Raw genomic sequence first — 12323 nt, 5'->3', positions numbered from 1 at the left:
GACAATCCCACCTGAAGCCTCCTCCTGGCTCAGCCATGAGGAGCCCTCAGGAAAGAGGCAAGCAAAGCTCCGGGATTTGCTCCCATGACGGCGTTTTTATTTTAGAAACAGTGGGAGCAGGCTGAATGTACATCCAGTAAGCAAAACTCTCTGAAAAAGCTCCCCATCTCCAGCACAGTCACAAAGACAGTGTTGTTCAGTACATCCATCCATGTGACAGGGAAGGAACTGCAACTGTATTGCAGGCCATCTGATACTTCTGAGGTTTAGGAAGAAAAGTTTATAATACAAATCTTGCAAAATAAAGTCATTGTACCTTTTCAAAATAGGAACCATTCCTGCAATAGAATGGGCATGTGGAAGGAAGAACAAATCAGAAAAATACTACTGTTCAAAGCTGCACAATCTACAATTTTTATTTGAAATATAAAATCATGTGATTTTTGTGGAAAACAAGAGAGCTCTAGTCCAGAGACAAGCTTAAAAAACCACATTAAATATAGACCATAAGACCATAGGACAATCACCAGTTCAATATACTCAAGGTCCAAGGAAATAAAAAAAAAAATTTGAATGCAGTTGCTTTTAAACTTGGGGAGGCAGTGCCTTCTGGTGGAGAGGAAACAACAATGCTTTCAAAGAGATGCTTTCCTCTAGTACTGTTTCATATTCAGCAACTGGAAACCAAAATTCCATTATACATTCTGCACATTAAGTATGTTTACTGACTATCTCACAGAAAGCAAATTAATTCCAGAGCATTTAACTAGAAAAGGGTTTAAAAAAAGTACTTATTTCATTACTCAGACTTTTCCTAGCTCAGGATAGGAAAAAACCTATTGAAGACAAGTGTATTTCAGCAATTAAGAGCCTATCATTAACATGCACTACAAGCATTCAGATAAGCCTCTCTGACTTAATTTGACAATACTGCTCTCAATTTACTACAGCATTATAATCAGACAATATTAGTTTCCTAGGTTTTGTTCATATCAAAGCAGAAAAATCTTTTTTTTCTGAGATATCTATTAGTATAAACCCCCTCAAATTTGGGAAAGAAAAGTTTTCTCTTGAAAACAGTAAGACTCTGACAACATGATACAAATCATGATTCAAGATACCCCAAGAACTTTACTAATATAAATAATAGCAAATGCCAACATAGGAACTTCAGAAATCTGATGGCACATCCTCATGAATTTCTGCTGAATGGGAATGAAGACCATAATCTAGAGAACCGAGATTCCCAACTCCTCCCTATCCCCAAGAGTAAGCATCACAGACCAGCGACCAACAAGGTCATATCTCACTCTGGTTGATCCATGCATGGAGGGAGAAAAAACTTGACTGTGGAGATGAACTATTGTTGGGGATTGTTAATAATGTATATGGTCTGGCATTAACCCTTGACTAGACACTGAGAAATGCTACAGCATACACTCAGCTTTAGTTAACAAGGTGTGTTGAACAAGAAAACACTAGAGTTAAAAGAAGGTAAAAGCTATACTAAGAACCTCTAACTACTGTATCCTGAAGGCAGATACACTTGTCTCTAAATTAAAGTAGTTTAAATCCCTGTTAGTGATAGGCTCTTAAACGCTTTTTAAAGACTCTCATTCAACCCCCATTCCCATTCAAAATTTAGTCTTGTTAAATCCAAAGTAAACCTGTACCACAAGTGCTGTCAGACTACCTCTTATGAACAAGCTGCATTCTAAGCAGCTAATAAAGCAACTCACTTCAGTTAAAGTGTTTTTGTCACACAGCAATTTAATATTTTTTCCTTACCTTCCATATCTATTTCTCACTTGATCTCCACTCTCAAACTTTTCATGGACAAAGTTCTTTCTCCTTTTTTCTAGCAAGCTATGAATATTTTCTCCTCCACATAATTCATATTAAGGAATCACATTCTGTATGGTATGGGAAATAACTCCTTTATTAAGAAGGAGGGGAAAATGACTTTGGTTTAAATTTTTTTGAGCAGGAAATACAGATAAGATGATGCACATAAAATAGGAAGCCAGAAAAACAACTGTTCATCTGACAAATCAGTAATATTCTGCTACCTATCAGTAAGGCCAAGTACTAGGAATGGCCTATTAAATTTGAAAAATTATCACCAGGTCATAATACGCCATAAAAATCACACCCGCTACAGTGTGCTAATACATCTACCAAACTTGTGGCTTATCTAGGTAAAAAGCCTTTTATTTAGACTTTTGCATTTAACACAGCAAACGAATGCAAGTTTCCAGTTAACTGTTTTGTTCTCATGTTACTGCTTATTTACACAAGCTACTAAAAGCTAACTATAACAATAGATGTATCATTCATGTCACAGGAGCAACTGACTTGAAGTACCACCAAGAAAGCAATCCACAATTATTCTTAGGTTTGATTGTTCTAGTAACAGTAAAATCCTCAGTCTTTTAGTACTGTTTAACTGCAATATGGAAATAGCAGACAAACACTACAACTTACTTAACTAGACGGATCACAAAAGCACTGAACAGCAGAACAAGAAAAACACAGAAAAATTTTCTGAGACAATCATTCCATAATTACACTGTATTAAGTTTCACAATCAGTTTGTGCAGCTTTTAGCTTTTTTGTGCACTATCTTTACTGATCATAAATTTTAGTCTTGTGAAAAGAATTCCTAGACAAAAGATATCTGGGCAAAGTGAGTTTCTTTTATCTTCAGAATTCTTTTAGCTCTACGTCAGACCAAAAAAAAAACCGAACCAAAACAAAACAAAAAAACACACCAGAGAACCTGAAACTAATTCAGCTTGAACAGGACACTACTTAATTTTCAGAAAAATATGTTATTGTGTTTCAAGTCTTCAGCTTCAAACGCTCTGGAGGACATTAATATAATAGCCATTTTACCAGTATACTTCCTTTCTGCATTTCTTGATTCTTGACAGTCGTCTTTTCTGCTTTGTTGTCATAAACAGGGAGGCAAAATTTAGATCTTCCCTGAAATAATTATTCAAATGTGTGTTATTTAAACAATGATTTATTATAATTGAGCCTGAATTAAATTAGAACATTTGAACTGACATTATTTATCTGAATCCACACTAGCCAAGCTTTTTGCAAGGAATTTCCAGAGCAGCTCAGTGGTAGGAGTGAGTGCAGACAAACAATGCTCTTGGTATACACTGAATAATTCAATTTCTTTCAAGGCAGCCTGTTGCTTCCGTATGTGTGTCCTGCCTCCCATTCTGGAAGCTCTTCAACAGAAAAGGAAAGCTTCTCGTATACCAGATGGAGCCTAGCGTCATCCACCCAGTAAAGCCAAGAGTCAGCATCTCAAATAGCAAACACAAGACAAAAGGCTGGGTGGAGAAAGGCCACCAAAACCTTGAAAGCAAAGACAAGCAGTTCAAAGTTCAATTCCATTGAAAATGGTGAGCTAACAAAAGGATTTCTGGAAACTGGTGTTAAGATCCTGGTGTTAAGTAATGGAGAAAGAACAACCCAACAGCACTTTAAACAGATGCTAATGGGATAATACTAGAAAATGTTTCCCCACGTCAACAAGAACTACTGGTTACTGGTACTGAGTGTAATAGCTAGGGAAAGCAGTGCAGGCAGACATTCAGCTTGGTCCACGTGCCCCAGCTTACATCTAGAAGTAAGCATAAGGCAATTTGGTTCTACAAGCTGAAGTCAAGAAACATATACATCCATGTGGTGTTATGCTGCGGTGGCGCTTTACTGGAATGAATTTAGCATATCTCCTCTCTCTGCACCCTGTTTCTATGTTTTGACTGCCTGCTTTGCATATGCACTTTATTATCCCAGTTTTTTCATATCTAGGCTATTGCAACACAGTGATTCTCCATTTTCTAAGCGGCAGCTTATCTCAGGAAGCATATGCAGGACTTTAGTAAGAAAAACTCTGCTGGTGTAGCTTTATTGATGGACCACAGTCACAAGGCATTCTTCAGGCATGTGTGCTCTATATTGTCGAAGCAGTTACACTAATATAGCCACAGCTGTAATAGGAATTTCTTTTAGCACAATTTGCTGTTAACAGAATTACAAGCTATGGTGGCCAAAGTTTTAAGCACAGATCTGGCCTTAGGGACAGTCTGCAAGAACTCAGAAGACAAGGGTCATCTGAGATGACACAAGTGTCCTACACAGCAACTGAGAAAAGGAGAGAGATGGAAGTTTGGGAGCAGAGACATTAAGGCCCCCGGTTTACCTGCATGCTGGTATTGGACCGAAGTTCACCGCTCAGCCATAGGATGGCAGCAGAGTCCTGCACAGGTGTGAATTAGGCAGCTCTCAAATTTTCCTTTTCCCTCGACTCTATTAAAGCGCAAGAGAAACTAGGAATTTCTATGATACTTCAATTTAGAAATCTCCAAGACAATACTATTCGAATGTCTTCTAAGTTCCCCAAACATGGTGCTAATTTGCCATAGCAGTAACTGGCTCGTCCACACAGTTCACTCTCAGTGAAGGCTGAAAACACTTCTCTTTTCAAAAGTAAAACTTAAGTGCACAAACTCCACATTTATTTGGATTGCCATAAAACTTGGTGTATCTCAGAAAAGTCAAAATCGGGTTAGCTGCTGTATTTTGAGAATAGAACTGCCTTTCCACCTCCCATTCCCAAAAAATCTCTCACACTTAAAAAAAAAAAAAAAAAGATGCTTTTTGCCTTAAAAATTGTCAGGGTTTTTTGTTTGTTTTTTTTTTTTTAAAATATAAACTGGTGATCAACCCAGGTAGTTTCAATCATTAAGTTTAAACTCTAGCTAGTATGCTGTAGGCACAAGCCTTTTGGGAAAGTAGTATTTAACATTCAGAAAGGAGATCAGCTATACAAATATGTCTGAATGCTCACACGCCAAACAGATTACGCGGCTCCCTAAAGTGAATCTAAGAAAGCTACTAGACAGTATTTGCAAGGTTTAAACACTCCAGTACAGTTAGCCACCAGTCCTGAACAAAAGCAGCAACCAGCAAGGATCAATCTGAATCTATACTTCAGCTGAAAAGGAATGCATGTTGCTAAGGTCTTCTCCACTGAAGAAATTTATTTTAGAGTAATTCAATATGAAAACAGAGAAAACTCTCAAGAAACATTCAAAACTATTTTAGGAAAGAAAAGAAGCTGCAGCAATGACTGCTCGCCAGTGCCAGATTCTTTCCTGCCACAGATATGCCAGGAAAGAAAGTTAATTTATACAACATTCCTAAAGTCACAGGGTAGGAATGGCTGTAGTGAGACACAATTAGATGTACCAGGACCACAGTCTGAGCCTCGTAACAAAAAAGGGCAAAGAGACCTACTAGAAGACACAGTACGGGAATGGGACCTGGCTGAGATACCACAGAAAAGCAGACAGCTCACTTTGTTGCTGAATTTTGTCACTATTTTTAAAAATGTGATTCTGTACGGAGTTAGTTTTTTTAAAAATTGGCCTTTCAAAAAATCAAATTATTGAAATCTCATTATTGCAAGGGATTTAGACCATTAATGCACCTGATGTTTTGTTAGCACAGCAAAATTGGAAGAGTTGTTTTAAAGCCTAATAGAGTCTATTTGAATTAGAGTTGTAATCACAACTTCAAAGTAATTCTTATCCAACCCATTCTCAAAACACTAATCTGAAGAAATTTATCATTACAAAAGAAAGTTGCAAGAGCTAGTTTAAAAAAAAAAAAAAAAAGACAAGAAGTATGGATGGATGCACAAAGACTTACATTTCTGTTCCATCTCTCTCATCTCTTCCGGAGGAATTTTCATCTTATCAATATGTTCTTGCAAGACACTGGCCCATTTCTGTAAAGACTCCATAACAGTCCAAGGTCTAGACATATCTGCAACAAAGACTACAATGGTGTCTTGCAGCGATTCTGCAGAAACTGCAAACTTCAATAGCCCTTTATGGTATAAGTCTCCATCCAGAATCCAAACGTTACAGCGAGTATGATCTGAAAGGAAAAGGTACAGTTCTAATTCAACAGATGCCAACTTTTTGCTTTGCTAGCCTACAAGTAAACAGATGAGCGCATTAGTGTTAAATGAAAGACCAAAGCCCAGCTACCACCAGATCTTGCCTGTTTATTTTTAACACAGGTGCATGTGTAAATGCCTACATTACTTGGTAGATGCTTTCATTTAACAGGATTTTTTCTGTTCAGGTTCAGACTCTTTTCATTTAAAAAATAATTTCTGTTCTTTACCTTTTACTAAGGACAGCTGACACAACAGGTTTTAGATGCTGCACAGCATTCCTGAATTTGAAATATGTATATTCCAAGTAAAACCAGAATACATATGATACATATGTAACTCCAAGTTCAAAAGGGGGTGGTTATAGCTGAGTCCAGCAGGGAAGCCTTAGGTGTCCCTCAGACACATAAGCTGCTTTAACATACTAAAGACATCTCACAACAGAAATAAGCTGCAAACAAGATGCAAGCAATAAGCAGCTTAGGTTTCTAGCACAGGAGTAGGAGGAGCAAACACAGGATAAACTTACAACCTACCAAACTTTAAAGTTGTGCTACCTGCTCTTAATTCACACTGACATAACATTGGCTCCTACTTGCAGGCTCCTTACAGAATGAGTACTGGACAAAAGATTTGGTATTTTAGGTTTTGCGTTTCTCTCCCCAGTATTTTGATAGTGACTGGACATTTTTTGTTGAAATGCAAGGGGCGGGGGGCAGAAATTAGCTGGGACAGACAGCTGGCATGAGAAGTTTTACCCCAAACATGAACTTTGGCAAGAACAGAAGAAACTGAAAATGGAGCATCATCCAGGAACGATGTATCAGGTACTCTGAACAACCGATTGTGTCCAAATTTTAAAAAAAGAAAGGAAAAAAAAAAAGAAAATAAGTACATGATCCTCAGAACTTCCTCCCGAAAAGAACAACTCCATTTGTTCCTATCTTCTAGATTCTTCCTAGTACTTCTTCCAAAGTATTCCCTATTCTACTACAGCTGTCCAGAGGGAACAATGGGTCTCCATAGGTATTACATGCAAGATACGTGAATTCTGAAATACATGGATCAGCAAACCAATCACTGCAGAGCCCAGATTTTCAAAACAGCTACTGAGTTTCTATCGTGGTTTAACTCCAGTCGGCAACTAAGCACCACACAGCCGCTCGCTCACCGCCCCCCACCACGCCCCCAGAGGGATGGTTTGAGGTAAGAACAGTTTAATACTTGAAATAAAATAATACTAATAATAACAGCAACAACAAATTGTAATAAAGAGGAAAACAACAAGAGAGAGAGAAAGAGAGGAACAAAACCCAGGAAAAACAAGTGATGCTCACCACCTGCTGACCGATACCTAGCCTGTCCCTGAGCAGCAATCGCTGCCCCCAGCCAACTCTCCCGTTTATATACTGAGCATGACATCATATGGTATGGAATATCCCTTTGGTCAGTTTGGGTCAGCTGTCTTGGCTATGTCCCCTTCCAGCTTCTTGTGCACCTGGCAGAGCATGGGACACTGAGAAGTCCTTCAGTGTAAGCACTACTTAGCAACAACTAAAACATCAGTTGTTATCAACATTATTCTCATACTCATAAATCCAAACCACAGCACTATACCAGCTACTAGGAAGAAAATTAACTCTATCCCAGCCAAAACCAGGACAGCTTCATAATTACTCTGCCTCACTGTATTTCCCTGCCCTGTGCTCCAAATCTTTTAACTTCACAAAATAAATCCAGTTGCTGTGGCTATCGTAACTTTACTCTGAGAAAGAATCCATCAGGATCAAAAACACTGGCTTTAGAAAAAGGCAAAAACTTGACTAAGGAAATTGGAAGGAGAAAAGAGTACAGAGATACACAGACTACCCTCTAATCAGGTCTTGGATAAAATTACTGAACAGCCAAATTACAGACAGATTAATTACATCAAGATGCTATACGTGGGCAGTCTTCATTTGGCATTTGTTATGCTCCTACTTAAGTACTGTTAGGCTGTCATAAGACATTCAAACATCAGTCATCACACAAATAGACCAACAGTTATGCTCTTAACTTAAAGATCTTCTTTCTTCCAACTGTGCATCTCGGATCTATCCTTTGCAGTAAACAGTTACGGTAATCGTTATGTATCTAAGAAATGCACCTTTGTGTATTCATCATTTCCCCCCTCTCTCCCCACCACTTAGGAAACCATTTCAGTGATATCACACAGGATTCTCACAGCACTGGATGTACAAATCTAAAGCTATCGGAAGACCTCTAAGGACAGAGGCAAAGTCTGGTAAAAAAGTTTGGAAAAACAGAAAGGAAGCTAGGACATAATGTGAACGCATTTACTATTGCACAGCAGTAAATGAAACATCAATGCAGAACTCTCTTATCCTCTGCATTCCAGAAGCATCCTTTGTATATTCCCAAAAGCAGAAATCTACCAGTGAATAAAAACCCTCTGAGCGTTCTACAAGCGAAAGGTTATTAATAGACATTAACTACATCTATGCACAACTGTCTCCTTGAAGAAAATATGAAAGTTTTAAAAACGTAACTTAAGTCTACCTGTAGTCTATGGAAGTTTACAACTCTCATCAGCACTTTCATAGCTTCTCCTGTGGCGAGTGCTTTGATTACAGAAAAGATTTTCACACCTTAGCAAGCAACAAAAATTAATAAATATCCAAATTCACTGCTTCTAAGTCACATTTTTAAGCCAATATCTAAAGGTTACAAAGGTTTTGTTTGCTAAACACCTTTATCCTACTTAAGGATTTAGTTTCTGCTTAACATCTAGAATACAGACTGGAACTAGAATAGAGGTGGAACTAGAATGCATTTGCAACTATCACTCAAATGAAATCAATCTGCCAGGAAGACTGGAAGCACTCACATTAAAATGTACTTTTTTAAGAAAAAGATAACATTGCAAGAAAATGAAAGGTTTTCCTCCTTTCTTACAGTAAAGAGGTATGACTTGTGATCTACATTTGCTACAAATACAAAACACACTTAAGATACAGTACTGGTTGTTCATCAGTACATTTGACAAGGACTCGATGGCAAATTCAACTTTGTCAGCACCACATCAAGCTCCTAGTTAGTCATATGATGTGAATGTTAACTGGACCTTTCATAGTGGCTATGACATGAGACACCAAAACAGAACAAAAAATTACCAGATCCTGTTGGAAAAACAGGCGCTATTTATTAAGGACTATTAAAATAGTTGCTAAAACTACATTTCTAAATCCTGTCAGTATTTCATTATCCCTTTAGCCATGAAAAAGATTTTCCAGCTTTGATGAATTTTACTGCAGATATTGATTCTGTGAACTGCAACTACATCTCCTGCATTTATTCAAAAGGTATCAGTGGTAATTAGATATCCCTTGTCCAAGCTGTGAAGAGAAGCAAAACAGGGAAAAATAATTTTCAAGAGAACTACTTTAAAGATATTGACAAAAAAAACATTTTTCCCATTAGAAACCAGTGTACCAGCAGCACTTAGCTCAATCTGGAACAACCAGTTCAGCTGGAATATGCATATGATATGACTGAGGCCAGTCCAAACCTGAGGCAAAAAACCAAGACTACTCGATTTTGTTACAAGGAGGAACACAACAACAGAATGGCTCTACTTCATTGACACGTTTGGCACAGTCAGGACAACTGTATTGCATTTGTAATCTGAGGCAGTTCAACTGAAAGTTCTCTATGGTGTTTATAATTACCAGTTAACCCATACAGTATCGCTACAAAACCAGTCAATGTAGTTTGTCTCACTGTCTTGCTGTACGCCCTCACTTTAACTCTGCCCCATCACTGCAAGAAACTTTGAAAGCTACTCCAGAAATACATATCCTTTAACAAAATTGCACAGAGCCTCTATTCTACCTCCTACAAAGTAAGATTTTCAGCTCTCAAAAGCAGACTAACCAGCATAGACACAAAACATCTGCTCATCCCAAAGAAAGGCAAAAAATTAAAACTGGCCACACTCCCTGAGAAATTCCACTAACAGAGGACTCTAGGGCCTGAGCTCCAAGGTCATTTAATATTTGGAGTTAGCTTTACAGCTAGTGCTGTAAGTGCTTTCATCCAGATGAACTGGATACAGGTATACAGAAGAAGCCATATGCTCCAAGGATATTGTACCTGGGGCTAATGATCTAGGAGAATCCTCCCTCTCTCAGGATTGCTTCTCAGGCATCCCCGAACCTCTTCTGGAACAAATGCCTTAGCCTAGGCAAAATTTGGGATAGTACCCTAGGAAGGGGATTTTTCAGGTAGAGATTCAGTAGTGGACTTATTCTAAGTTATCCTGAGACCTAGGGACCAAAGTACTGCATGTTACATTGAACAACTAACATCTAACAGAACTGAACCAGCTAATTACCAACGCAGTGGTGATGTGTATCTTGCCATCCAAGCTAGGTATCAGCCACTGCCAAGAAACAAGCAGATGACAGTGAAAACCATAAAGTTAGTGGGCACCCGTATTAGCCACGGGGGTTCTTCAAAAAAGAGGTGTGTTCTGTGCATTTGTTTAGCTTTCCTACAAAAAAAAAGAACAATTTAATCACTGATCTAATCTTTAGGGGAAAACACAAAAGTAACTGTAAACTAAGATATGCACCCAGCAATCTAGAGTAATTCTACTTCAAATGTAGGAGGAGACAGATTCAAATATCCCTTGAAGAGGAAGAGGGAGGATAAGAAGCAACACACAAGATTTTCCTTAAGATTTCCAAAGGGAGGTGGGAGGTAGATAATGACTCAGCACTATGACCAAAATATTTCTCCTGGACAGAATAAACTCTTCTGAAATGAAGAAGAAAAAGGCAAAGAGAGCAAAGAAATCTTCCAGCACCTGAGAAAGAACTTGAAAAGATCTTCTCACTCCACTACAGAGTTTCAGTTACCAGTGTTGATCTGACACCCCTGGAAATCCTTGTGCTTTGCTGGTTTTGAACAGGTTGGGGTATAATAAAAAGTAGATACCCTCAAAAATGAATATGTGATAGTAAGCTCCTGAATGCCTATCCTCAGTTTCTTTATGGCTTCCAAGAATTGTGAGTCAATTATAAAGGCTTTGTTTTTAAATCTGTATCTGAGCATACACACATCTATAGCACACAGAGAGTTTAAAGGAACAAACCCAAACCTGTCCTAGAGAAGGAAGAGTGTTATCTTTGCCTGCTGGGAGGTCCTGACCCACTTTGCTATTTATTTTGCTTGCTGATGACACTAATGAGACAGAAAGGAAAAAGGCATGCATTATTAGATCCTAACACATCCATTAAAGGGATGCATGAAGACCTAAATTCTCCAGCTGAGTCTGGTAGTCAAAAAGGTCTTTTTCTTTCCTGCTAGTGCTGCCTGAGTTCTTGTGACAGGCTTCTCCCAATCACCTCAAATACTTATCACTTCCAGATACTCAGGAATAGCCCCAAAATATTTCCGAAGTAGGGACATACTCGAGGTTTGATAGACAGCACCAGAAAAAATAGCACACCAAACATTTTTCTATTTAAAATACTATCTCCTTTGATATTGCAAGAAGCCTCATGTCACAGGCTGTCTTAACACTCCTAATCGTGGGGTTTTTTTCCCCCTAAAGTATTTATGCAGTACTAAAGAAGATTGTGCATGGTGAGAAAGCCCTTACACCAACAACCTCAAGAAGCCAAGAATGGCTCAGCACTTAAAATTACAGCACAAAAGATTTTTAGGAACTGCAAGATTAGGTGGCCACTGAAGACAAGGCAACGTACTCATCCTTTAACTGTGCTTAACTTAGTATCCAAAGACAGTTTATCACCACACGAGCGCAGGACAAATCTCCATAACAACCAGTCACATATGGTACTTAATCACTCGTGCAAGCTTTAGCACATTTCCATTTCCAAAATACCATTATAGGATCTTCCTAGTTCATTTGTTTTCAGGAACATGGATGAACCACCATCATTGCTTCTCTCTTATGAACTGAAAACTCAGAAGGAAGTAATGAACAGGAAGACTCTCATTCCCTGTTTTTGAAGAAGGAAACTAACACAAAGAGGTCCAGCAGTTTGCCCAAAATGAGACAAACAGAGGCAGATTTAGGAGCAAGGTTAACGAACTCACTCCCCATCTCTTCCTGCCCCAAACCTTCCTAAAAATAGGAATATTCTGATCATTAGACCTGCTTTTAAACAGTCTCATGTTGTCATCCCCCTCCCGTATAGTAGAGAAGAGCAATCATCAACAGCAACAAAGAGAAAGACAAGGGGCAAAGAGACAAGCTCCAATTTGACAAAAGGAAATACTAATTCTGATTTTAAGTTCTGTTCTTCAC

The 12323-nt window shown here is 38.4% G+C and overlaps 1 protein-coding gene across 6 annotated transcripts in view; it reads right to left on the bottom strand.

The window, feature by feature from the left end:
• Positions 1-12323, bottom strand: part of DYNC1LI2 (dynein cytoplasmic 1 light intermediate chain 2) — a 29197-nt gene that overhangs the window by 14693 nt on the left and 2181 nt on the right. For all 6 annotated transcript variants that reach the window (XR_012675410.1, XR_012675408.1, XR_012675409.1 and 3 more), the window contains exon 4: positions 5734-5964. Coding sequence is in view for 3 of the 6 variants with exons in the window: in XM_075161427.1 (XP_075017528.1) it covers positions 5734-5964 (231 nt within the window). In the remaining 3 variants the exon portion in view is untranslated. The remainder of the gene's footprint in view (positions 1-5733; positions 5965-12323) is intronic.

The sequence above is a fragment of the Calonectris borealis genome, chromosome 12, assembly GCF_964195595.1.
Source record: "Calonectris borealis chromosome 12, bCalBor7.hap1.2, whole genome shotgun sequence".
Lineage (NCBI taxonomy): Eukaryota > Metazoa > Chordata > Aves > Procellariiformes > Procellariidae > Calonectris > Calonectris borealis.
The sequence above is the reverse complement of the archived record's forward strand: the minus strand, read 5'-3'. Positions and strand labels throughout refer to the sequence as shown.